At 45.9% G+C, this 27,676-nt stretch overlaps 2 protein-coding genes across 11 annotated transcripts in view; one reads left to right on the top strand and one right to left on the bottom strand.

The window, feature by feature from the left end:
• The window catches only part of NR2C2 (nuclear receptor subfamily 2 group C member 2), a 102,690-nt gene extending 87,841 nt beyond the window's left edge, over window positions 1-14,849 (top strand). For 7 of the 10 annotated variants that reach the window (XM_017946065.3, XM_017946064.3, XM_017946062.3 and 4 more), the window contains 3 exons: window positions 2,037-2,174; window positions 3,460-3,565; window positions 7,168-13,592. In XM_017946065.3, coding sequence (XP_017801554.1) covers window positions 2,037-2,174; window positions 3,460-3,565; window positions 7,168-7,342 — 419 coding nt within the window. In that variant the 3' untranslated portion in view covers window positions 7,343-13,592. Of the gene's footprint in view, window positions 1-2,036; window positions 2,175-3,459; window positions 3,566-7,167; window positions 13,593-14,037 lie in introns of those variants that run through there. The other 3 variants (XR_002515739.2, XR_002515738.2, XR_002515737.2) reach the window with 2 other exon arrangements.
• Window positions 14,850-15,136: 287 nt separating this feature from the next.
• MRPS25 (mitochondrial ribosomal protein S25) lies at window positions 15,137-27,668 on the bottom strand. Its single transcript, XM_003906868.2, has 4 exons — window positions 27,399-27,668; window positions 23,594-23,700; window positions 17,672-17,759; window positions 15,137-16,930 (listed from the first exon to the last, which is right to left on the bottom strand). Exons 1-4 carry the CDS (start codon window positions 27,530-27,532, stop codon window positions 16,738-16,740), a joined length of 522 nt encoding a protein of 173 aa, XP_003906917.1. The 5' UTR covers window positions 27,533-27,668; the 3' UTR covers window positions 15,137-16,737.
• Window positions 27,669-27,676: the final 8 nt, after the last annotated feature.

The following is a 27,676-nucleotide window of genomic DNA, read 5'->3' as shown; positions in this document are numbered from 1 at the left end:
AACTGTTTGAACCTAGGAGGTGGAGGTTACAGTGAGCCAAGATCGTGCCACTGCACTGCAGCCTGGGCAACAGAGTGAAACTCTGTCTCTAAAAAAAAAAAAAAATGAGCCAGGCATGGTGGCTCATGCCTGTAATTCCAGCTACTCAGGAGGCTGAGGTATGAGAATCGCTTGAACCCAGGAGGCAGAGGTTGCAGTGAGCTGAGATAACGCCACTGCACTCCAGCCTGGGTGACAGAGCGAGACTGTTTCAAAAAACCAAAAAAAACCAAAAAACTAGGGCACAGACCTGCATCATGCTGCCCCCCTAGTACAGAACATATGTACCTCACCCAGGCTGCTCCTTAAGAATGAACAAATGACTTTTCTAGTGAGATCTGCGGCAACTATCTAGTATTTGGTGTTCAAAACACCAGCAGTGTCAGGAATAGGAGGTAGCCGTTGTAGTCTCTCCATGTGTAGCATGTCTGCGACACTCTGAAGACCGCTGTCATGCCCAGAATTCAAAGTAACACTGAAAATCTACACTTGTAGCTGAAGTGGAAAGTATTGTTGTTTTTTGTTTGTTCGTTTTTTGATACAGAGTCTCTGTGTTGCCAGGCTGGAGTGCAGTGGCAATCATAGCTCACTACAGCCTTGAACCCCTGGGCTCAAGTGATCCTCCTGCCTCAGCCTCCCAAGTAGCTGGGACTACAGGCATGTGCCATCACACTCAGCTAATTTTTATATTTTTTTTATAGAGATGAGGTTTCGCCATGCTGCCTAGGCTTGGAACTTCACTTTTAATTGGGCATTCCGGGTATCTGATATCTAGGAATGTGAGTGACCTAGTCATACATTTGTTTTTCTAGTTATTTCCTTGGAATACTTACGTAAGAGTGAAGTTTTAAAAACCCTATAACAGGCTGGGTGTGGTGGCTTACGCCTGTAATCCAAGAACTTTGGGAGGCTGAGGCAGGTGGATCACTTGAGGTCAGGAGTTCAAGACCAGCCTAGCCAACATGGTGAAACCCTGTCTCTACTAAAAATACAAAAATCAGCCGGACATGTGGTGGTGAGTGCCTGTAATCCCAGCTACTTGGGAGGCTGAGGTAGGAAAATCGCTTGAACCTGGGAGGCGGAGGCTGCAGTGAGCCAAGATTGTGCCACTGCACTCTAGCCTGGGACAGAGTGAGACTTAAAATAAAAACAAAAAACCCTTACAACATTTTATTGAAGTAAGATTTGTTCACAAATGAGCTTCAGTTTTCTTTGTTTTTTGGTGTTGGTGTTTTGTTGTTGTTGTTGTTGTTTTGTAGAGACAGACTCTCATGATGTTGCCTAACCTAGTCTCAAACTCCTGGCCTCAAGCAGTCCTCCTGCCTTGGCCTCCTGAAACATTGGGACTAGAGGCATGAGCCACCACAACTAGCCAGTTTTTTTAACTGAGAATAATAGTACTAATACTGCCAGTATTGTCATGAGGATTAAATGAAATATATAAAATTGTTCTGAAGCCAGGCATGGTGATGCACACCTGTAGTCCCAGCTACTCAGGATGCTGAGGTGGGAGGATCACTTGAGCTCATGAGTTGAAGTTCAGCCTGGGCAACATAGTAAGACACCCAACTCAAAAAAAAAATTGTTTTGATAACTAAAAATTACCAGCATTTAATGTTCAGGTGCCTGCAGAGACTTAAAAAACCTAACCAAGTATGTAAGCTGTGAGTCTTCAGAATAAAGAAATTATTATTCAGGTACAGAATAAAAGGAATTCACAATGTACACCTACAGGCCAGCTGCCTGGCAGCAGGGCTAGGGAGAATCACTGGTCTAGGAGTTCGTTATTGAGGCAGAACCCATATTGGAGCAGAATTTGGGTACGTCTTGTCACTTCACCTGCAGCTGGAAAATGAAGCTTTTGTTCATCTTGAGATTACTGCTTTTTCATTAAAAAGTGAAATGGTCCCATTTCTTTCCATCTGTGGTCCCTCAAATAAGCTGGTTTTATTGTTCTTACCAGCCTTTCTCAGAGGATCTGTGATATTGGTTTCTAGATAAACTTTCTGGTGACCGGATAAAGCAAGTCATGGAGCACATCTGGAAGCTGCAGGAGTTCTGTAACAGCATGGCGAAGCTGGATATAGATGGCTATGAGTATGCATACCTTAAAGCTATAGTTCTCTTTAGCCCCGGTAAGATATGCGGTGGGGACGCATGACCCTTTTCCACCTGTATCTACTGATGTTTCTGAACATGAACATGTTGCCATCAGTGGTGTAGAAAGAGGCCTGCAGATTATATGTGACCTAGTGTTCTTACGATAGATGTTTTGCTAGATAAATACATAAACGTTTTTAAATTCTTGCCTTTATAGCCCCAAAGAAATATGCTGCAGTGCCTGATGATGTCACACACTGAATAGATTTAATCTGTGTCCTGATGAAACCATTGGCCAAACAAGATTACACCATATAAAACAAAAGTGTGCTACCACCCGATGTCCTTTCTTTTTATTTATTTATTTTTTTTGGCCCTTTGCCAGTTTCAAAGCTTTGTTAGCGCATATAATCCAGTACACATTGAAGCTCCACCTGTTTGCCCACAGACTGTGTATAGCAGTAGCAGCAGCTGCTGCAGAGCATGCTAAAAGGTATGTTCACAGGAGATGAAGAGGTAGCCTCACTCCTCTCAAGGCCTCTAGAAAAGTTACTTAGGCTCAGCCGGGCGCGGTGGCTCACGCCTGTAATCCCAGCACTTTGGGAGGCCGAGGCGGGCGGATCACAAGGTCAGGAGATCGAGACCACGGTGAAACCCCGTTTCTACTAAAAATACAAAAAATTAGCCGGGCGCGGTGGCGGGCGCCTGTAGTCCCAGCTACTCAGGAGGCTGAGGCAGGAGAATGGCGTGAACCCGGGAGGCGGAGCTTACAGTGAGCCGAGATTGTGCCACTGCACTCCAGTGTGGGCAACAGAGCAAGACTCCGACTCAAAAAAAAAAAAAAAAAAAGAAAAGTTACTTAGGCTCATTGTTCACCTCACAGTAGGGGTTGGACACAGCTTAACCTTTTTCTGTCCTTTCCCAGCCCTCCACTCACAAATAACAAAATAGCTAGTAAAATTGGGACAAATTATATAATTAAATATTTAGAAAGTAAATGACAATTTCTAATTTTATGCGATAGTTTTTAAAACTGTATTTTCTAAGGTAGTAGGAAGCCAGATGTCCAGAACCATCCATGTGGGGCTGCTCAGACTGGCATCCACTCAGGGTCTCCAACCCCCTCCTAGGAACTTCAGGCCTGGGCAGAAAACAGAGGAAAAGCCAGCGTTCTAATAATACCCAAATTAGATCAGTCTTTGAGTTCAATTTGTTATACTTAAGAAGTTTGCAGATGTTTGACTAAAAATACTAAGAAGTCTGCAAATGAGACTTTTCAAATACAAAGGGAATTGGGTGGGGGTACTTTTCTGTTTTCAGATCATCCAGGTTTGACCAGCACAAGCCAGATTGAAAAATTCCAAGAAAAGGCACAGATGGAGTTGCAGGACTATGTTCAGAAAACCTACTCGGAAGACACCTACCGGTGAGGCATTCAGGCATGCACTCTTGCTTGGGGCCGCAAGGAATGTGGCTGGGTTTGTAGTTTCTAATATAAATTATGTTAACCTTTCCATTTTTAGCAGCCTGATAGAGCCTCCAGTGGATCACACTCTAATTCTTGAGTTTTCTTTGTTTTTTCCTAGCTCCCAAGAGCTAGAGATAATTCTTGAATGCTAGAGGTGGTGTAGAGTGTAGATGGTGCCAGCAGGAGGGCCAAGACTGTGGCTGATTCCAGTGTTGCTGTGTGACTGTGAGCGAGGCCTCAGATTGCTACTCTTTAATTGGAGGAGTTGGAGCAGATGCTACGTGGCCTGTTCTAGGGCTAACACTGTACATGAGGCTTGAGTTCTCATGGAGATTCCCTTGTCCAGAATAGTTTGACAGGTCTGCTTCTCTGGTCAGCATCCATTGAAGAGGCAGTGCTAGAGTACTTGACAGAAAAGTTCTTATTGACAGAAATCAAATCTGACCCCATAAAGGAGTGGATGAGTTACATAAAGTCATTTTGCCCTCAGATAAACTGATGGAAAAAAGTTTATTTGGGTGAAAATTAGTGGTAGTATTTGTAATTAATGTGCAGCAAAAATATATGTATAAAAATTAGGGCCAGGTGTGATGGCTCACACCTGTAATCCCAGCACTTTGGGAGGCCAAGGCGGGTGGATCACGAGGTCAGGAGTTCAAGACCAGCCTGGCCAAGATGGTGAAACCCAACCTCTACTAAAAATACAAAAAAAAAAATTAGCCGGGCACCGTGGCAGGCGCCTGTAATCCCAGCTACTGGGGAGGGCTGAGGCAGGAGAATCGCTTGAACCTGGCGGGGTGGGCAGAGGTTGCAGTGAACTGAGATCATGCCACTGCACTCCAGCCTGAGCGACAGAGTGAGACTCCGTCTCAAAAAAAAAAAAAAAAAAAAAGCCTTTCTCATGCCGTTTTAGGCAGGAAAATTGTTCAGATCTGCCAAAGGTCAGAATGCATTGGCAGGCTTTCCAGCCAAAGATGGAAGAGTGCTTTCCTATGACAACTTCTGACCCACCAGAAGCTACATGAATTTCTGAGACCCTTTCAAGTAAAGTATTTCCTATTTCCCTCCCCACCATGTCCCCCTAAAATAAACACTGGAACAAAATTGACAGCCTGGGAAGACACACGGGCCCACCTTCCTCAGACGTGTGTCCTCTGCACAGACCTCAGTCTCCAGGAGCCCCATGGAACAGAGATGCCCCTGGGGGCTACCCCTTTTGGCCCAGTGCTTCTCAAAAGAAATGATTTTGCCCCCCAGCAGAGTAACCAGCTCTTAGTCTTTCAGCGCTAAAACCAGGATAGTCCCAGCCATTTCTCTGGTGTGACTGGGGGTGTCTTATGGCTGACTGGTCCTGCTGGTAGACAAGAGCCTGCTTCTCCTTTTGGCATACTTCTATTGCCCAGATGTGGCTTTTACAAAAGCAAGATCCATTTTCTACTGGAATCATCGAAGACTTCATCATGAATCTAGAATAACTTCAGCCTCAATACATAGAGAATGGGACTGTCAGGGAATGCACCCACACCCAGAATTTATACATCTAGCCAAGTGTGCAGTCAGGTTGTCCTCCTAGGAGGCCACAGGCCTGCTCACCCACAGTTCCCATGGCCAAAAGATGGCTGGAAATGGCCCTCTGGGGCTGCTGACAGAGCCACAGCACGCTCTAGAATCACTTTAACATCAGCAATTCTGTTGCCTTGGAAAGTAGATATAATGTGTCTGAAAACATGAGTCACTCCTGTCCAGTCAGGGACCCAGGGTTGGTTAGGGTGATGACAGGTTACTTGGAGCCCAAAATGATAAGGGAGGCTTTCTTATAGGGCTCAGAAATTCACTCAGAGAGAGTTCTCAAAGAAAAGGCCCTAGAGTGTTTTCCATCCTATTTGCATATTCATTTTTCTCTTTATCTTGGTATTTACTATCTGGAATATCCATTTTTGACTCTTCCCCATCCTTGTGCCTTTTCTCATATTGATTATTCCTCCTGAAATACCTCCCATCCCTCCCCATTCTTTGTATCTCTGCTGATAGAAATCTTAGCCAGCCCCTAAGGCCCAGCTGAAATGGCAGGTCTCTTACACCTTTGTGTGCCCTGCAAGATTGGAGCACAGTGACTCATTGTGGCTGAGTGAATGGATGCTGATGCTGGAATGCTACCTGCGTAGTATGAATACATTTTCCCATTTTAAAAATAAGTAGTATTCACTGTAGAAAAACTTAGAATGTTCTAGAAAGGGAAAAGAAAACTTTTTTAAAAGCACTATTAAAAAACTTTTTTTAAAAAAGCATGCAGGGCATGGTGACTCACACCTATAATTTCCACACTTTGGGAGGCTGAGGCAGCAAGATTGTTTGAGCCCAGGACTTTGAAACCACCCTGGGCTACATAGTGAGACCCCATCTCTACGAGAAAAAAATGAAAAATTAGCCAGATGTAGTAGTGTGCACCTGTAGTCCCAGCTACTCAGGAGTCTGAGGTGGGAGGATGACTTGAGCCTGGGAGGTTGAGGTTGCAGTGAACTGTGATCACGTCACTCCACTGCAGCCTGGATGACAGAGCAAGACGCTGTCTCAAAATAAAAAACAAAAACAAAAAAAGCACTATCCAGAGATACCTACTATTAACATTTTGCGTATTCACTTCCAGAAATTTTTTATGTATTATAATTGGGATCATAAAATACCAAAGGTTTTGTAACCTTTTTTCATGTAATATACAATAACGAAGAGTCTTCATTTTCTGTGGTTCCTATTTCCCTGCTAATGAAACGGTAGGGTGTTTCCAGTTTGGGCTGTCACACATGACTCTGCAGTAGCATCCTGGCACATGCTTCACTTGTTCGCCTGGGATGCAGTCCTGGCTGGGAAATGGCCTGGTCACATGGGACACTTGAGATACACAGTGTTCAGTGGCCCTCCAGGGCAGTGTCGTGGTGCACCCTCCACCCCAAGTTTCTTCAAAATGAAAGCTATTTTACTGCTTTATTTATAATGCTAAAGGGACACTGAAAATTAGGGCAGTACAAAAAATAAGAAAAAAATCACCTCAAATCCCAATACCTAGAGCCCAACTGTTAGCATTGTGGTGAACATTTTCCCAGTACTTTATGTACACATCTATACTTGCTGTTTTATAATCTCCTTTAAATTTTTATTGAGCAATATGTCATGGATGTCTTTCCTGATCAGTAAATACAGATTTGTATTATCGTTTTTTAAATGAGTCTTTAGCAGTTCATCATATGAAGACTCCTAGTTTATTTTAACCTGTCCTCTGTTGATGAATTTCCAGGTTTTCTCTTTTCGGTGGGGGTGAGGAGAGTTGGAATAAACAAGAGTGAAGGGAACATATCTGTACATACATTTTGTACTCGTTTGGTTTTTTTCTCATGATAAATTTCTATTAGAGGAACTGTTGAAATCAGAAAAAAGAGGTGGGTGGATGGTGGATCCATTTGGTTTGATTCTGTGCAATACAGACAGGGCCCCAGGAGCCTGTGCTGAGCTGTGGTTGAAGGGCATCAAACAGTCTCCTTTTCTAATGACACTCCCTTTTACAGATTGGCCCGGATCCTCGTTCGCCTGCCGGCACTCAGGCTGATGAGCTCCAACATAACAGAAGAACTTTTTTTTACTGGCCTCATTGGCAATGTTTCGATAGACAGCATAATCCCCTACATCCTCAAGATGGAGACAGCAGAGTATAATGGCCAGATCACCGGAGCCAGTCTATAGTACACACCACACATCTGCCAAGGAGCAACAGAATCCTACCGGGACCGTTCACATACAAAGAAAAGAAAAGTAGTGGTATTTTGGTATGTGCAAATATTTCCATATGTTAGCCGTTTCCTGTCTGGTTTCTTCTTATCTGTTAATCCCAGACAATGGCAATGAAAAGACTAGTAGGATCCTTTCCTGACATAAGAAATGTTTCAATGCCTTTTGATGAAGCAGCAGATTTTGGAGCAATCTTTTAACTCAATTTGTATTTAGAAATTCTCAAAGGGCAAAAAACAAAAAAAAAAGGTTTTATAACGTCAGAGACTAGTATTAAAGAAAACTGAAAGAACCTAAGAGAATAGTATGTGTGTATATATATATAAAAAATGTCCTTGGAATTATAGATACTAATTACCAGGGTAATAATATTAGCACTTTCTAAGCACTTATCAATGTGTAATGTTAGCAACATCTTGCCTGTGGGCAGGGCAAATGGAAAACTGTATATGTCTTTTGCTGAAATGCTAATGGTTTCTGTGAAAACTCACTAGGGTACAGGAGACAATCATTTATGTTTAAGAAAAGAAGGCATCATTCCTAATTGTGTGCACATGTTGTGGAGTTGAGCTGAATTCTGTGAATGGAAACGTGGCTCATTTGCATCATGCAGTAAGTGGGAGTGTGGTAGCACAGTCGGTGGTGACCCAGTCCAGAAGCTTCTAGCCATAGAGCAGACACTTGTCAGGTTCCCTGACTACTTGATCCTGGTCTCTGATGGGCATCTGCAGACTCCTCTAGAACCTGGGGTTCTCCTCTGATGACTGGTTATCTGAATTGGATTGCAACTAGTCAGACATTAACTGCCAAATGAGATGTACAATTCCTCCAGCAAGTGAAAACATCCCCAAGTCACATCCACTGCTCGTGGCAGATGGAGCCTTGTGACCAAAAAGCGCAAGGTGGGCATTTTGAGCCCTTGACAGTACTTCCAATACAATTGGGGGTGCTTGCGTGTTTGTCCAGATGGAGGAGTGTGGCCTTGGAGTGTGAGGGTTACCTTCCCAGGGCTTTCCACTCCAAATGCCCCCTTGAAAAGGACTTGTGTTTCTGCAACTCCATCAGAACTGTGGGGCTGGCCAGAGTGGTCAGGGCCTGGTAAAGCTGGATGGAAGGTTTGAGGACAGTTTCTTCCCGTTGACCTTAAATACCAGAGATTTTAAAAATGTGTGTAGACTTGGCATCTCTGCTGGCAAGTCTGTTAATGTTCCCAGCACTCTGTGCACTTTGGTTCCCCCAGGTGTGTGCCTGCTGACTACCCTGGAGCATTTTAAATGCAGGCTGCTTGCTCCTTAAAAACAACCCTTAATTTCCACGGTGATAGTCTTTCTCCTCATAAATTATAGCAACCAGAGTTTATAGCAAGAACAGAATACGTGCTTAAAAGGCAGTTATGTCTAACTGCAAACACCCATAAATTCCCATGGATGTGAATGTATAGCAAGCTTTTCCTGTTTGAGAAAAGTGGCATGTGGAAGACCAGGTCAATTGCTTTGTCTTTTCTTTTTAAATAGTCCAGATTAAGAAAATACACCCTGTTGGGTTAAATTTGCCCCTCTTGATTTGTTAATCAGATGATATCCAAAAAGATCCCTGGACACTCCCCTGCCTCACAGGGGCTCTGATCTGGCTGAGGCTGGTGCCACACATGTGCTCCACAGAGGTGCAGTCTAGCCAGCTACAGATGCCCCTGTGGAGCTACACTGGACAGAATGGAAGCTGCCGCAGGCTCAAGGCAGAACAGGATGCTTGATCCTGAAGGGTTAGCAGCACTTTATGCAAGTCATTGTTAGTAGGGTAAGTGAGAACAGTGTCTCCAACTTCTAAATTCTTATTTGGATTTAATTATATCATTTTATAATTCTTGCCGTGGCAACAAATTTTGGGGAGTAGTGGGGGTGGCCATTATAAAATGATGGGAAGGATTTAATTTTGCCAGCTTAAAGTAATTTTTTACTTTTCTAACCCTGATGTTTTCAGTTTCAAAATTAAGACAAAAAACCAGCTGAGACAATGGAATTAGGGCAGGTTTGTTTCATTTCTTGTTTGTGAAAGATTTTAGTAGCAGGCATTCTGAAGCTCAGCCGTGCCTCTAACACAGATTGTTGCCTGCCTTCCGTCATTTTGATTCTTGAGAGTGACCATGAGGGCCATGTTGCAGTTCCCTGGGAATACAAGCATAATAGCTTTCAGATCCCAGTTCTTGGTGTTGGTGAAAAGGTCTCCACCAGCCCCTCCTCTCATTTCCAGGTCATTCAGTGGCAGCCAGTAGGCCTCTTAGACTCACGTTGGATGAGGAAGTGTTGGGCTCTGGTGAAACAGCCTTGCAGAAAACATGATTTTGCTTGGAAAGGTGCTGATTCTAACCTGGGCCTGCTCTTTCAGTCCCTTTGCTGGTGATGGCTGATTCCAGGGACTGTTTTGGCTTTGAACACCTCTTGGTTGGTTTCTGAGATCCTCTTGGCTTTACTTTGAAGTGGCCTTTTCTTTAAGGATCATGTCCGCATAACCTGAATTCTTGTTGCTTGAACTCATTTCAAGCCTTTGACTGCAGGTCCATTTCATCTCCCATCAGGTTGGTTAAGGAAAGTCAGCCCAAAGTCAAGAATTACTTAAAGAGATGCAAACCAAATATTTGGGCTCCAGCTTTCACAGGGCTTATAGCCCTTGTTAGCAGTTTGTGAAACTTTGGGTTTCATGAAGTGAGACCTGTCCTCTGGCTGCTGAACTCCACGGAGCCATGTCATGCTCCCTCTTCTACTGGCCTGGCCGCTCCTCCCTCAGTGAGGAGAGGTAGCTGGCTCAGAGAGGTGGGACAGACACATGCTGTCACCTCTTAGTTAAGTGGACTCTTTTCCAGAAGTATCTCATATAATGTTGGGTTAAGACAGATAGATGTTGAAAATGATCATTACACATTAGCGTAAAACAGGACAGGAAGAGATTTTTTGAAAGACCAAATTAGTTGAGCAAGTAATACTTTTCAAGTTACTCCTGGAAGGTGTTTTTAAGGAAGTATGTTACCTACCATACTCTCCTAATTTGACATTTCTATGTGTGTCCTGAGGGGTTACATTATTTATTGTCTAATCCTTGCCATAAGGCTGTGGTTTGAGGTTCTTTTGCTGTTCTGGGCTTTATATTTAATTTCAGGTGTAGTCACTACTAAGATGTGTAATTGCCCTCAAGAGGGACTGATTTTTAGCTTGTCATTGTCAGTATTGAATGTGGACTCTTCTGAGGCAGTTAGGACACCAGCCATGGTGGTAACAGTGGATGCGTTTGGCTCCCTAATCTCAAGGCAATAGCCACGCTACACACGTATTTAGCTGTCTGTCTTGTTTGGGGGATAGTTACGGCAAGGAACAAAAAGTTCTAAGGACTCTAGCTATTTCTAGTGCTTTTACTTTCATAGTCCTTTGAGGATATTTCCTGCAGAGCACTCTTGCTCACAGCCCACCCTCTGCAGGGCTTCCAGCCCCTGGCCACAATCAGTAGTTCATGCCATGTCTATACATCCATGTTCTGGAACCTGATCTCATTGGAGTCCGGAAGTTTGTTGCTCACTTTCTAGTGTAAATGACTTTACATGCAATGGGGTCATTGGTAACATTTTAACTCTTCTCTTAGTCCAGGTCATGGAAAGTCTCATCATCTGATAGCCACTTTTCTCCCAGGGAGGGCAGTGCCCACTAGGCCCTGGGAATGCCTGAGCCAGCAGAGCAGACGCCCCACGTGCTTCCTTTATCCAGCTTCCATTCTCTCGGTTATGTGGCTCTTTGAAAATGTCTTAACTTTGATGTAAATTTTTAAAGCCAGCCTCTCATCAAGACAGGGTTGGTTTGGGTCTTTTGTACGCAGGGTTTGGACCTTCTCATTGTGTGCCTCCCACCAGCGTGCACTTCGCATGTCCGGCCCTGGGTCCCTTCAGCAGCGTCGTGCGTGTACAGGTTTTTAGGCTGTAAGACTGAATGAATGTACATGTGTTTATATCCTCTATGTACAGTGTATATAGTGTGTGTATGTGTACATAGATGTATATTATGTATACAGACATGTATCCAGACTTTCCTTATGTTCTAAAGAGAGTTTTTGATAAAGTTGCTAATGTAAACTAATGTGGGTGTTGCAAGGTCCCTCAGCAGGGAAGATTTGCTGGTGATTTTCTTCACTCCATTTTCCTTTGGGTGAGCCTGCCTGGGAAGGGCCATGAAGTCAGAATCTCCACTCTGCAAAAGGAAGAATTCCAGGCAGAAGAGGTTCTGACAGGGTGACATTTCCCTGTATTCTCCAGGTTCAGACAAGAGCCAGGAAGCTGGAAGACAGTTTTAATATCCAAAACTACGTGGGAATTTTTAACCTTTTCGTGCACCTGTTCATGGCACTACCTGGAAGGGACTTGGCAGTTGGGTTGAGCCGTCAGCCTTCCCAGCTATTCAGCTCTGTTGAGTAGCCCAGAGACAGGCGTCACGGTCAGAGATTCAGAACGGTCTGTGTCAGTGAGGCCTGACTCCCAAAGATGGTAATAATTTCCCAGGCTTGCTCCGTGCTCAGTCAGCAAGATTTGGGGCACTGTCCTGTGACTGAACAAATAGTAATTTCCATCTCTCTATCCCCAGTTAAAAGTAAACAACCTACCAAGTATTATTCTTTAAAACTAAGCATGGATGTTGATGGCTAACTTTTGCGGCATATAAGCTACAAATAGCAAGTTACTTCTCTTAACAGTAAGCATGTGAATGAAATCCACAGACTTTAACTCGTTTCTATAAATTATGATTTTAAATTTTCAGATAAGAATTGCATTTTATTATGGATGTATGTGCCCTTAAAAGCTACAGATACCAAATTTTCCTTGTCCAGGTCTATTCGGATGAATTTTCCCCCTTAATCTGGCCTTAAACTGAAACTCAGCCCTGGAGAGCCAGGGCCTGGCCCAGCAGTAGTTGCTCATAGAACTGGGAAGCAGGGGCCTGCTGGAAAGAATCACTGGATCGCTGCAAAAACTCACATAATCCACAGGTTACTCTTTTTCTTTTTAAAATAAGTTATCAAAATGTTTTAAAAACACTTTATGAGACCATAGTACTCAGTGCCTTTTGTGAGATGGTGGGTCATTTAGCTTTCAGCTTCCCTGTTTTTGATGTAGAGAAAGCTTCTATTTCACTGGCCTCATCCCACAAGATTGTGCGACCTTTCCCTGTTACAGCCTGTCGTGACAATCACGCTATTGAAAGTGGCTTTCTAGTTAAAATGCAATTGGAAACTTGACAGTCTCTAAATGAATTAAAATAAAAAGTTTCCTTTGGGGCTACTTATCTTAACAGCAGTCTAAAAACAAAGTGTGAGCTTAAGAAAAGTATCTTTGGGGGGAGAAAAATGTCAGATTTTTTAATGCCCAGCTATAAATAATTTTGGCGTCTTGATATTTATACATGCAAAATAGAAAAAAATGTTCAACATTTATTGATTGATAGACTGTTAAAATTTAATGTTTGGAATAACATTTGGAAGTAGTAGACTTTGCATTAAAAAATGGCTTTTCTTTAGGAAAGTATAATCAGTTATTTTAACGACCATAGCATTCATGGACTCAAATGCTGCTGCCACACACAACTCAAGTGCTGGAATATTTTTCTACAGTCTCTCTGTTCTACGGATTGTCTTATAAACCAGTGTTCAACTAGTTTTATAACTGAAAAGCTGCACATTTTTCACAGTACAAGCCGTAGTTTTTACCTGTAGTTTGGACTTCTCTGTTAGAATGCAACTGCATTACCAGCCCTTTTAAAGGCATCTTATCTATCAAAGGAAAATTTGGGTGTTAGATTTTCTTGGGACCGTTTCTGTAACCTTTGCCCTTCACAATATAGAAAATATTGGTTTTGCCATTACATTTTAATGCCAGGTTTAAAACCTGTTGAAAGCTGTAGCTTTATACAGCTTTCTTCTCCCTGTGAAATCACTTTGTTTATGTGATGGCATTTAAAAAATAGCATGTTCTTTTTAAACTGAATTTTATATCTAATCAATGTCTTCAGTCTTGAAGAAGAATTTGCATTGTTGTGTTTGTATATAGAGTATTGCAGTGCATGAATTAGCTTTATGCATTTTATTAAATGCTATTTCAATGTGGCATTATTGTTGTGGCTTAATACTACTACCTAAATGAGGTTTATACTATTAAAAGTGAATTAAAGACTAACATGCATCCTACTCCTCATTTTTCTTCATGATAGTAGTGACGCCCGGCCCCCAGACAGCGCGGCACTCTCCTTTGTGGAGATGAAGCATCCTGGTGGTCCGGTCCCTACAGCTCTCCGGCTCCAACCCTTAGCCTTAGCGGCCAAGGTGGATTGGGCCCTCTGTGGTCCACGTGACTTGTTAATACCTTTAGTGGGAAACCCTGGCAGAACAGTCTTTACATCCACCCAGCAGGGCAGCTCCTTGGTGTAGGGGTAGGGAAGCCACACAGATGTTTCTGGAGCAGAGCACCGTTAGGCTGCTGGACCACCAGATGCCATTACAGACAGGCCTTAAACTGACAAGCTTGTTCTTTAAGGATACGTGCTATCAAGAGTAAAAATAAGCTCTAGAAGTTTCAAAAGTTAGAACATACTCATTATGTCATCTGACCTCTCATGTTCCAGGTGAAAATTCTGAGGTCCAAAGTCTGATGCACAACAGAACTCACTGGCAGCCAGATAGGGCCTCACTCTGTCACCCAGGCTGGAGTGCAGTGGTACAGTCATGGCTTACTGCAGCCTCAACCTCCTGGACTCAAGCGATCCTCCTGCCTCAGCCTCCTGAGTAACTGGGACCACAGCAGATACAGGTTTAGATGGTGCTGCCAGGTAGTGCCTCAAAGAGAATAAAAGAAGTGGTCACTTCAGAAAAATAAGGCTGTGAACACTGCTTGTGCAAATAAAATTAAGAACATGTATAAATTATAAAATCTTCATATTTTCTCTAATTTTCTCCCATTTCTGTATATTTTAAACCCATCTTTCATCACTACTAAACAAAATAGGGAAAGACAAAGGTTTAAAGAGAAACTATCCAGGATCAAGTAGCCTACAGGGGACAAAAAAAGAAAATAATGTTACTTCCACAAATTATCTGCTGCCTGTGAAGCTGGCCACACAAGCAGTAACTGCACCACAGGAATGCTGCTGTCTCCACACACGTCCCTTCTGGGTCTGGGTTGTCCACCTTACTGCCCATCACTCCTGTGTCAAGCCTGAACTCAAACCCTAGTTTTCTGTCCCATTAGGGACCAGACATTTATTCTGTCTAGAGAAGGGTCACCACTCCTTTGGTTCAGGACATTCCTGCTGGTGAGTAGCCTCTTTGGGCCCTAGAGGGAAGGAATACTCTCATAAGGCTTTCTGTGTCACTAGCTATGGAGACCTAAACTGCAGATGAAAGCCAAAAGGAACTAGGTGCTTTCTAAAGAGCCCTTGCAGCCAAGTAGAATGCCCAGGCAGCTAGTGGCAAGGTCAAGACTTCAGTCAGTTGGGTGGGGAACTGAAACCAGCAGACATGGGAGGGCTCTGAGTGGAGGAGAGCTTTTTCCACCCAGCCAAAATGCTGATGGCAGAGATTGCAATTAAACACTCCCTTTGTAAGTCTGTGGTCACTCAAGGAACACCTGTCCTTTATACATCAGTCTCTGCCCACCTTCCCCTCCCACCCCTGACAAGCCATCACCCCGAACACAGGTACAGAATCAAACTTGAGCATCAAATGTAAAAGACCCAAATCTGCTCAATTTAATGTGATAATCTCCAACAGTTAATGAAACACATTGTAGTATGACATCATTTCACCAGGCGGCTAGTTCATGTGGCAGAAAAGGTAGCCTTTTCCCCATTTTACAGACAAAACCAGTTACAGACCCAGAAAGCTTTAAGACTTGGCCAAGGCCCTAGTAGGTAGAGGAGTGAAAACTTTGGTTCTGCTCTTCCAAGCACCACCGTCCTTTTTTAATTCTTTTAACCACTGCCGCCTTGTATCAGATACAAGTCAAGTCTCCTTGGTTGAGTTTCTAGGGGGCCATGGTCCAACTGGTCCTTCACTTTATCATTAAACCTATTTAAAAAATTGTTTTTCTTGAGACAGTCTTGCTCTGTGGCCCAGGCTGGAGTGCAGTAGCACATGATCATGATTCACTGAAGCCTTGACCTTCCAAGCTCAAGAGATCCTCCCACCGCAGCTTTCCAAATAGCTGGAACTACAGACGCCTAACACCGCACCCAGCTAATTTTTGTATTTTTTGTAGAGACAAGGTCTTGCCATGTTGCCTAGGCTGGTCTCGAACTCCTGGGCTCAACTGATCTACCCACATCAGCCTCCCAAAGTGCTGGGATTACAGGCATGAGCCACCACACCCAGCCTTGCTAAACCTATTCTTAAGGTGACCCTAGAGGGCTCTGCTGTCTTCTGGAGGCTGAAACCTCCACTTTAGCATAACTACAATGACAGTAACATCAGTGTCCTATGAGGAAAGAACAAGGAAGGTGCTCAGTAATGCAGCACTCCCGCCTCCAGAGCTTGGTAAGCAGGGCCTGAGGGAGCCAGCAGAGCCAGATGACCAGCTATAGACACCATCCCCCCAGCAGGCCCCGATGTGGCCACCAGGTGGTGTCTCCTCCTTTCCTCCAAGGCCTACAAACCTCCCTGCTAATGCACACAGTGGCTGGGCAGTCAGCAGGTACTGGTCAGCAGGTACGTGCCTGGGTGAGGCTGGCCTGTCAGCCACTGGGGCTCTTCCATCTCTGGCCCATGGCTAGGCTCCCCAGCAGGCAAGGGTCATCAATTATACTTACAAAAGTGAGCGGTGCACAAAGGGTTACCTTTGGATTTCTGAAAAATACCCAAGGAACTGAATGGAGGGGTGTCCGCACTGCCAACCACAGACAGTGCTAGCCAGACTCAACCACAGCAACCCTGATGTTCTCCAGAGTAGGGCCCAGAGGAAGATTCAAAGCCAGTGGAGACCAGTAAAGCGTCACAGGACCAAAACAGGTGTCAACAGGCTGTGGCCTTAACCTCCCAGGCCCAAAGCCTTTCTACTACACAGGCCTTCCTCTTGACTAGGACCAGATACACACCAAGCTGCTGTTAGGAAGCGTTTTATTGACCAGTGGAGCAGGGATATTCATTTAGCGCTCAGCTTCAGACCCTCCTCTCCCATGTCCTTTTACACAGGTGTGTAAAGTCCTTTTAATGCAAAAGGATTTCCAGAGTCTCCAGGGACAGAACCAGGGGCTTCCCTGGGCCAGAGTAATCCCATTCCAATATTCCCACTGGTCAGACACCATCACTCCAGCCCACAGTGACCATGGGCCTTAGTCCTGGGCACTGGCTTTCAGAATGGCTTTGTACTTCCCCCTCATCTCCTTGGGTAATGGCACCAGGCTGGGGCAGGGCACCTGCCCTTCCACTTCACAGATGCACTCCCGCAGGCAGTACTTTCGAGGGCCGAAGTTGGCTGGGTGAGAGAGCTCCTTTTTCTTCTCCTCCTCTTCCCTGAGGGTTTCCCTGCCAAAGTGCACAGATGGCAACCAAGCATTGGCGACTGAGTGGCAGGCACAGGGCAGTTTCTCAGCTGAGACAGCCCCACCATCCACCAGGGACACCTGGATCTCCTGCCTTCTAACCTGATCCTCACTGCCAAAGCCTATCCCTCTCTCCCTGCTGGCCCCTGAGGAGAGGACTGCAGGAAGGCCTGCTGTTGTCCCCTCAGACCACAGGAGCAAGCCTACGCAGTGTGGTCAGCCTATCTGCTGCCACAGGTGGGGCCCACAGCGCTGACAATCAATCACAGGATAAAGGAGCCTGAAAAGACCTCTGTGCAGTTTCTCAAAGACAGACTTCGTCGGCTTCCCTCCCTTTCTGTCTCCTCTCATTCATGGAAAGAAAGACCTGTCACCAGGAGCTCTGGGGCTAGATATCTACTAGCTCCAAGCTGAGATTCCCAGGAGAGAAGGGTTAGCTGCACAGGGCCACAAGTCAGCTGCATTTCAGCTTCCCGTCCCCTGCAAAAGGGAGAGAGGTACTTCTCAACACTGTACAGCCAAGGGAGATAAAGCTTACAGAGGTTTCGTGATTTGGTGAACAGCAACATCAGAAAGAACTGATTCTACAGCCCCAGCTCTTGTAGTGTCTGGGGTTCACTGTCAGAGAATCTTACCTCTCAACACCCTTCCCACACACCCCTTTCTTCCTCAAATTCTCTGGGCTGAGAAGTTTGCTCCTTCCAGGTCAAACCAAACAACTCACTCATTCTTCCCCAAGATTTTTCTGATGTGCTCCATGATCTCCTTATTGCTCTTGGTCTCCACATCCACCAGGACCTGCTCCCCAGAATCTGGAAACGGAAAGCACAGGGCAGAAGAGAAACAGAACTCACAGCACACTCAGCCTCAGAAAGTTGTAATTTGGGACTTGATTTTAGTGGCAGAAACAGTTTAATAATAAAATAGATATATTTGTTTACATAATACATAATACTACCCTTCCTTTTTCCATTTTTCTTTAGACCCGAGCAAGCATAAGCTTTAGATATGTAAAAAAAGCATGCTATTTTAATAGAAAGACATTCCATGTTTATGGATAGAAAGACCCAATATTCTTAAGACGGCAATTCTCCCCAAACTGATGTACATAGATTCAATCAATCCCTATCAAAATCCCAAGAGGTGTTTTTGTAGAAACTTAGAAGGTAAGCCTAAAATTCATATGGAAATGCAAAGGACCCAAAAGAGCCAAAACAATTCTGAAAAATGAGAAAATGGGAGAACGTTTACTTTCCAATTTCAAATTTACAATAAATTGAAATTACTATAATCGAGACAGCGTGGTACTAATATAAGAATATGGCTGGGCGCTGTGGTTCAAGCCTATAATTCCAGCACTTTGGAAGGCTGGGGCGGGTGGATCATGAGGTCAGGAGTTCAAGACCAGCCTGACCAACGTAGTGAAACCCCGTCTCTACTAAAAATACAAAAAAATTAGCGGGAGGCAGGAGAATTGCTTGAACCCAGGAGGTGGAGGTTGCACTGAGCGGAGATCGCACCACTGCACTCCAGCCTGGGTGACAGTGCGAGACTCTGTCTGGAAAAAAAAAAAAAAAAAAAGAATAGACATATGCTGTAACAAAACTGAGTCCAGAAATAAACCCTTATTTATAAGGTCAAATGATTTTCAGAAAAGATACCAAGATAATTCAATGAAGAAAGATAATCTTTTCAACAAATGGCACTGGGACAACTGGCTATCTATATGCTAATAAGTGAATTTAGACTTTTACCCACAACATTAAAATTTTAAAAAGTAAAACTCCAGGAGGCTGAGGCAGGAGAATCGCTTGAACCCTGGAGGCAGAGGTTGCAGTGAGCTGAGATCGTGCCACTGCACTCCAGCCTGGGCAACAGAGCCAGACTCCACCTCAGAAAAAAAAATTAAAACTCAAAATGGATTCGGGACCTAAATGTAAGTGCTCAAACGTTTATAAAACTTCTAGAAGAGAACACAGGAGAAAATTGTCATGACCTTACCTAGGCAAATATATTTTGGAGATGACATTAAAAAACAATCCATAAAAGAAAAAAAAAAACTCTATAAATTGAAAAATCAAAATTAAAAATTTTACAGTTCAGAAGACACCATAACCCACAGTCTGGGAGAAAATATGTGTATATCTGATAAAGGACTTATATCCAGAATATATAAAAAAAAAATCTTACAACTCAGACAATCCAACTAATGAAATGGGCAAAATATCTTAATGTATTAGTTCATTCTCTCACATTGCTATAAAGAAATGCCTGAGACTGAGCAGTTTATAGAGAAAAGAGGCTTCGCTGGTTCGTGGTTCTGCAGGATGTACAGGAAGCACAGCAGCTTCTGCTTCTGGGGAGGCCTCAGGAAGCTTCCAATCATGGCAGAAGGCAAAGGGGGAGCAAGAGTCTCACATGGTGGAAGCAGGAGCAAGAGAGAGAAGGGGGAGGTGCCACACACTTTTAAACAGCCAGATCTCAAGAGAACTCACTATCACAACCACAGTACCAAAGGGGATGGTGCTAAACCATTCATGAGACACCACCCCCATGGTGACCGGACCAGGCCCATCACACCCCACCTCAATATTGGGAATTATAACTGAACATGAGATTTGGGTGGGGACACAGATCCAAACCACATCGCTGAATAAACATGTAACTAAAAATTTTTAAAGGGCTAACAATAAGCACACGAAATGAGATCTCAGTTAGTCACTAGGAAAATGCAAATTAAAACCACAACAAGATATGCAAATGGCTAAAATTGTAAAAGCACAGACAATACCAAGTGCTAGTGAGGATGCAGAGTAACTGGAACTCTCATACGTTGCGAGTAGAAATGCAAAATATTACTGCCACTTTAGCCAGTGAGTTAAGGCAAAACAAAAAAGATTGGAAAAGAAGTATAACTGTCTTTATTTGCAGATGACATTATTACAGTGCATGTAGAAAATCCTAAGGAATCTAGAAAATAAAAACTACTGGAAAAAAGTGAATTTAGGATAGAACACACCTGCACTCAACCTCGGCAACAGTAAGACTTCGTCTTTAAAAAAAATTTTTTTTAATGATAAACTGAATTCATCAAAATTAAAATTTCTGCTCTTCAAAAGACACCACTAAGAAAATGAAAAGCAGGCCACAAACAGAGAAAACAGTCATGAGACATTATCTCCGACAAAGGAAATGCACCCCAGAACACATAAAGAACTTGATAAGAAAGCGGCCCCCCTACTTTTTTTTTTTTTGAGACGGAGTCTCCCTCTGTCACCCAGGCTGGAGTGCAGTGGCTGGATCTCAGCTCACTGCAAGCTCCGCCTCCCGGGTTTACGCCATTCTCCTGCCTCAGCCTCCCGAGTAGCTGGGACTACAGGCGCCCGCCACCTCACCTGGCTAGTTTTTTTGTATTTTCTTTAGTAGAGACGGGCTTTCACCGGGTTAGCCAGGATGGTCTCGATCTCCTGACCTCGTGATCCGCCCACCTCGGCCTCCCAAAGTGCTGGGATTACAGGCTTGAGCCACCGCGCCCGGCCCCGGTTTTTTTTTTTTAATGGAAAAAAGATTCAAACAGACTCTTTACAAAATAAATATCTGAATGGTCAATAAGCGCAGGAAAAGAAACTTGGGGGAAATGCAAATTAAAACTCCAATGAGATATACACCCAACGGAATGGCTAAACTTGAAAAGACAATTTGATGGGCAGAATAATGGTCCCCAGAGATGTCCACGTCCTAACCCCCAGAACCTTACACAGCAAAAGGGACTCTGCAGATGTGATTCAAGTTAAGGGCCTTGAGTTGGGGAGAGGATCCTGGATCATCCAACGGGCCCAGGTTAACCCCATGTGTCCTTACAACTGCAGCACCTGACCTGTGGTCAGAGGGAGGTGGAAGGATGGAGGGACGGCTGCATATGCAAGGTTGCTGGCTTTGAAGATGGTAGAATGAGGCCACAAGCCAAAGAATGTGGACAGGCACTGGAGTCTAAGAAACGCAAGGACGTGGGTTCACCTCAAGCCTCCAGAAAGGAAGGCTTTGCTGACACTGATTCCAGCCCATGCTGGACTTCTAACCCACAGATCTGCAAGATCATACATTTGTGTGAAGCCAACAAGTTGGTGGTTAATTGTTACAGTAGCCCTGGGACATTAATACAACAATACTAGCGTGAGCGAGGATGTGCAGCTGCTGGAACTCCACCCTGTGACTGGAGTGCAACACGGCACAATTGCTTTGGAAAGGCAGTGCCTGAGAACCTTCAATACACAGCTGCTCTGTGACCCGGCAGTTGCACTCAGGTATACCCCCAGGAGGCCTGAATGCCTCTGTCCAGAGACCTGCGCAGCCTACACGCACCTTTACTGTAGCTTTCTTTTTGGCAGCCAGGAGGCCGCCGCTCAAACCTCCCTTCAAGCAAGGACCTCCCAGGAGGAGCCGCTGAGCTGAGAGCCCTGTGGAGTACTGCTGGGATCTGCGCAGCACTTGGGCAGCCCGTACTCTCCCTGGCCAGGGCCTAGGGTCTGGCCTTCAGTACCCAACACAAGGCTAGAATGTCCCGCTGCGCTGGCCAACACTCCCACAGCTGCGTCCTCATCTGTGGTTCTGGCGACCTTCCCTGCCCGGCCTCCTCACTCTCCCGGTTTCTTTCAAGGTCTTCTCTCTCATAAATGTCATACTTCTAACTCTCTCGGCATCTTACAAAAACCTAAAGAGTCATCAACAGGCGAGTGGACACGCTGTGGTACGTTCACAGAATGGAATACCACCCAGCCAGAAACAGGAAAAACCACGAAACATGTAACCTGGGTGAATCTCAAAACATGAGTAAAAGACACCAGGCACAAGGGAACACATACTGTGAGATTCTAGTTACATGACATTCTAAAACAAAATGCATCTATAGTGACAGAAGGATAACGGGTTGCCTCTGGTGGAAGGGAAATTAACTAGAAAGTGGCACTAAGGAACTTCCTGCAGTCCTGGGGCATTCTGCATCTTGGGGCATGTACATAAGTGTACAGGTATATAACAACGGCCAGTACCCATCCAGGTGCACGTGCTACTTGGGTGTGCCACTACCAGCACACTGAGGTAAATTACACCTCAATAAAGTTGGTTTTAAAAACATAAGCAAAGCTCACATGCACAAACTGCCACAGGGCCACCCTTCTAACCTTGCCTGTTTGTCCTGTTTCTCACAGCACTAATCTTTTTTTTTTTTTTTAGACAAGGTCTCACTCTGTTGCCCAGGCTGGCATGCAGTGGTGCAATCTTGGCTCACTGCAACCTCTGCCTCCCAGGCTCAAGCAATCCTCCTGCCTCAGCCCCCCAGGTAGCTGGGACCACAGGCATATGCCACCACACCAGCTAAATATTTTTTTGTAGAGATGGGGTTTCACCATGTGGCCCATATTGGTCTTGAACTCCTGAGCTCGAGATCCACCTGCTTCAGCCTCCCAAAGTGCTGGGATTGCAGGGGTGAGCCACTGCACCGCCAGGTCCACAGCACTAATTTTTTTTTTTTTTGAGACGGAGTCTCGCTCTGCCGCCCAGGCTGGAGTGCAGTGGGGCACGATCTCAGCTCACTGTAAGCTCCGCCTCCCAGGTTCAAGCCATTCTCCTGCCTCAGCCTCCCGAGCAGCTGGGACTACAGGTGCCTGCCACCACACCTGGCTAATTGTTTTTTTTAGTAGAGACGGGGTTTCACCGTGTTAGCCAGGATGGTCTCGATCTCCTGACCTCGTGATCCACCCTCCTCGGCCTCCCAAAGTGATGGGATTACAGGTGTGAGCCACCACGCCTGGCCCTAATCTTTTGTTAAAATTACTTGTTCATTCTCTGTCTCCCTCTGCTGGATATAATCCCAGCCTCCGGACCAGCACCTGGTCCTAGGGAACATGTGTTACATATTTGTTGAATGAATGAAAAAACATGGTCATTTTGTTTCCTGAAGCATTTCCCAACCTACACTTCATTTGATTCTCATAGCCATGTATGGCAGACATTTTGCCTTCAGCTGACAGATTTTAAAATGGGTCTATTACTTGCTCAGGATCAAAGTGTCTGAGAGGTGGGCCAGAACAGCTGCCCTCCTGGTTTTCCAGCATGGAGCCAAACTTAATGGAATAAACATCACTTAGTGCCTGATCCAAACATGAACAGCATCGTGTAAGTGCACACAGTCCTGAGAGGACACACACAGCACTAAGACAGAGGGCTTCTGGGGGCATATGGGAGGTCACTCTCTGATGCAGGGAAGGCTTCCTAGAAGTGGTGCCCATACTGAGCCCTGAAGGAACTTTTTTTTTTTTTCAGTTAAATAAGCAAACAAAGGTAGAAAGCGGATTTCAGGCCAGAAACAAGCTTGGGCAAAGGCATCACAGTCTGGTGTGACAAGGAACTTTGGAACAATTACCCCCATGGTGTGAGGCAGAGGATAAGAGATGAGGCTGGAGAGGGAACGGAGTCCAGACCTCAGTGGCCGCTGAGTGCCTAGGTATGGGGAAGCCAAAGGTGCCAGGAGGCACAGACACAGCATGACAGCGCGCGCTGCAGCTCGTCCTGACGCTCCCGCAGGAAGGATGCAGTCTCTCCAGGAATGTCTGGACAGCCCCTGGACCATGGCGAGGGCCCCACTCACCTAAGTAGAATCGCAGGAAGGGTGACGGCGTCATGTTCTTAAACATCATGATCTGCACCCAAGGGTTTTTGTATTGAATCTGAGGTATGTTGAAAAACACAAATTTCCTGCAAAAGGGAAGAAATGAAACCTATGAAACAGTTTTTAGCCTAAAATTTTATGCATGGGTATTTTTCTAGGGAGAAAGTCCAGTGTTTTCATCAGATTCTCAGAGGACCCAAAAAGGCTGTGAAAAACAACTCGCAGGGATCCTCTTAGAAGATGCCCTGAATGGCATGGGGGCTCCTGGGCAGGCATCTGAGGGGAAAGAAATCTGTATCCCAACCTGCACCGCAAGCTAACTTAACACCAATGCCAAAGCACCACTGAAAATGAAACCAGGGGCCGGGCGCGGTGGCTCAAGCCTGTAATCCCAGCACTCTGGGAGGCCGAGACGGGCGGATCACAAGGTCAGGAGATCGAGACCATCCTGGCGAACCCGGTGAAACCCCGTCTCTACTAAAAAATACAAAAAACTAGCCGGGCGAGGTGGCGGGCGCCTGTAGTCCCAGCTACTTGGGAGGCTGAGGCAGGAGAATGGCGTGAACCCGGGAGGCGGAGCTTGCAGTGAGCTGAGATCCGGCCACTGCACTCCAGCCTGGGTGACAGAGCAAGACCCCGTCTAAAAAAAAAAAAAAAAAAAAAAAAGAAAATGAAACCAGGAAAGGTACTACGTCGTGATTTGTGTGGTGAAGACAAGGTATAAACATGAGTGGCAGTTTATGGAGCTGTAGTATACTTACAGGTGTGCACCGTATCTAGGTTATACCACAACTTTTAAATAATGAGACCAATGTATTTACACATGGGGGAACAGTTTTACAATTCAGGAGTGGAGGAACACCTTTAAACTTAGAAGATTTAAACATAGATTTATACTCCAGAGAAAACAAAAGGCCTTGCGAAAAAAAAAATGCATAATCATAGTATTCTATTTGGCTCAATTGTGTATAGCATTTACAAAGTAATATTAATCTGAATGCTGAATATCATCCTATACAAAATTTGGAATAATGATACTGGGAGGAGTGGGTGGAAGAGTATGGAGGTTTTGGGGGTGAGAAGTAGCAATGGTGGTGAGAGACGTTCCATAGTGACAAGTCCACAGACAAGGCCTAAAGCAAAAAATCAACAAGTAGCTCTCAGGCAGGTGCAGTGGCTCACACCTGTAACCCCAGCACTTTGGGAAGCCCAGGCAGGAAGACTGCTTGAGCTCAGGAGTTTGATACCAGCCTGGGCAACATAGGGAGACCCTGTCTCTATAAAAAAAATAATAAAAAATTAGCTGGGCATAGTGGTACATGCCGGTGGTCCCAACTACTTGGGAGGCTGATGAAGGAGGATCGCTTAAGCCTAGAAGTTTGAGGTTGCAGTGAGCCAGTGAGCTGTGATTGCACCACATTCCAGCCTAGGCGACAGAGCAAGGTCCTATCTCAAACAAACAAACAAACAAAAAAGTGGCTCTCTGAGGATGTTATTAACTATATGGGTATAAGACTCAAATTAAATAGTCAAGCCTTGAAAACTGCTGCCTCTAGTGGAGGAATGGAGGCCTTGGAGACCCCCACAGCACACAGGCCTGGGAGCTCAAAGGCTGAATTTACCTTCCGGGGCGTAGGAAGCCTCTGATCAGTTCCCACCCCACTGCAGAGTATCCCAGCGTCACAGAACTTTTTACAAATAAACTAGGACACAGCCAGGTGAGACGGTCCCATACTTTAAACTACTAGGACAGAAATGCAACAGAGATCTTAAAATGGTTCTTGCTGAAACACAGGAGGAAAGTAAATAATGGCAGGAACCTTAAGTTGGGCACCTGCTGTATATGCCAGACACTTTGCTAGGCACCTGACTCTCCAACCCCAGAAGGTGGGATTTTACAATTAGTAAGGAAACTGAGGTCAGAAGTTAAGTAAACTGACCCAGGTCTAACTGGGCTGTTAGTGTGGCCTTCCATCACACTGTTCTGTCACCATCAAATTCACCCTGAGGCTTGGGGCCACTTCTTAAGGGTAGAACACCTGGCAGGGGTGAGTAGGGACTTGGCCCTCAGATACTAAATAAGGCACCTGCCCACTCCCCCCAGCAGGTACCCAAAGACTGGCCGTACCGGTCGCAGGCACCTGGGATGGAGGTAGGTCCCAGTGGGGCAGCTGAAATGCTGAGGGCACATGAACAAACAAGGGCTGGGGATTGGGGGAGGAGTGCGGCTAGCCAGAGCAAGGCAGACAGACTCCAACCCATGGGCACAAGATCACAGAGGGCACAGGTGACACAGGCCAGTCCCTACCACCAGGAACAAAGAAACAGCAAATGGTTCTTTATATCCCATTTACCTAGAGAATATTAAAATATTTGAGAATGTAAGAGGCTCACAGGCTTATTTTGATTGGCTGACCATTTAAAAGCCAGAGATTTACATAAAAATCTGGATTTCAGCTTCTTGACAAATCAGAAATTCTCCACGGAGCCCACAGTGCCAAACAGTGAAGGGCCCTCCGGATAGGGCAAGTGCTCTCCAGCTCGCTGCGGGCCGCATCGAGACCCCCACCCCTTCCCATTATCTGCCTGGCAGTTGCCCTGGGACAGAGGTGTGCACAGTCGTGCAGTAGGTTATGAAGGAGTGTCTGGGTGCCCATTCACCCTAAGACCAAGACCAAGTCTTCCAGGAAGCCATCAAGCCAGCTGATTCCAGGCAAGCAGGTCCAAGTTCTCAGATTCACCTGCGCAGAGCAAATGGCTAGGAAGTGGCTTCCGGCTCTCCTGAAGGGCCATGCAGTGAAGGTCCGTCACCAAGGGGACCATGCCCCACAGGGAGTTGCTCCACGCCTCATTTTGATCCAACATACACCCAGTCCCAAAGTTTCTGCGGGCTAAGGCCGTCTCCTCCATCACTGCTGAACTCCCAGCACACAGCACACAGCCTAGCACTCAGAGGGTACTCAATAAATGTAGACTTCATACCTGCAGAGCCTAAGGCACGCGGCCTCAGGGTCAATCCAAACCTTTCACTTGCCAACTGCCATTCAATGAGTCCCTGCTCTGTTCCAAGCTGAAAGACATCCTAGGCGTCCCCTATAGTTCCCTCTAGTCGGGGTAGGGCCTGCTGCTGCACAGCTGACATAATTAATTACTTCCAAACCTTGAGTCCCGAAGGAAGCGCTTTCACTTACTCCTGGCCACACAGCCCGGCTCACCGCTCACTGGCTGCCATGGTGTCTCGGGGAGCCGCAAGTTATTTAACCTCTCTGTGCACTTCCCCAGCCTTAGAGTGGCGGTAAGCTGGGGTTTCTGTAGGCATCAGAAGAGAGAAAGCGCGAGAAGCATTCAGAACTGTGCGAGACATGATCAGTGTTCGCAGCTGTTATTTCTCTCATTTTATTCTCAGATTCGTTCTGGGGCAGGGGTGTCATTCCCGTCACCCCGAAAGGATCTGCGGCTGCCCCTCCCCAGCGCTTGCCTTGCTGGCCACAGGGGCCAAGGGAACCGGTGGCCTCCCTCGGGTCAGCCTCGCCCACCGCGCCGGAGGAAGCAGATCTAGGAGGGGGGTTCTTGTCCTCCGCCCCGCAAACCTCGTCACGACTGCAGCCGGCCTGGCGGGGGCCCCGCCGTCCGCCTCAGTCTCGACCTCTGTAAAATGGGGGTAACAGCGCCGACCTGGGGGGCCCGCCCCGGGGCTGAGCGGGCGCCCAGCGCGACTAGGGACCTCACGTTACCAGCAGGCTGGCACGAGTAGCAGGTTACGGCTGCCGGGGCTGCGACTGACCTGGCGCCCTCGCCCAGCTCCCCGTGCGTGTTGTAATTCACTGTCATGACCTTCACGGACTCCTTGAACACCACGTTTCCCTGGCTCAGATATTGCAGGGTGCGGCGGATGGGGAAGCGGCCTTTCATGGGCATGGCGGCGACGGTGGCGGGGCCGACCCCACTGCGCGCGCCGAACAGCGACGAGAAGGACTAGCTAGCACCCGGCGCGGATCTCACGCCGCTTCTCCCCAGAGCCAGGTTCCACCTCCCGCGCAGACGCACAGGAGACGCTTCCCG

The sequence above is a fragment of the Papio anubis genome, chromosome 2, assembly GCF_008728515.1.
Source record: "Papio anubis isolate 15944 chromosome 2, Panubis1.0, whole genome shotgun sequence".
Taxonomy (NCBI): domain Eukaryota; kingdom Metazoa; phylum Chordata; class Mammalia; order Primates; family Cercopithecidae; genus Papio; species Papio anubis.
This window is presented reverse-complemented; position numbering and strand designations above follow the sequence as displayed.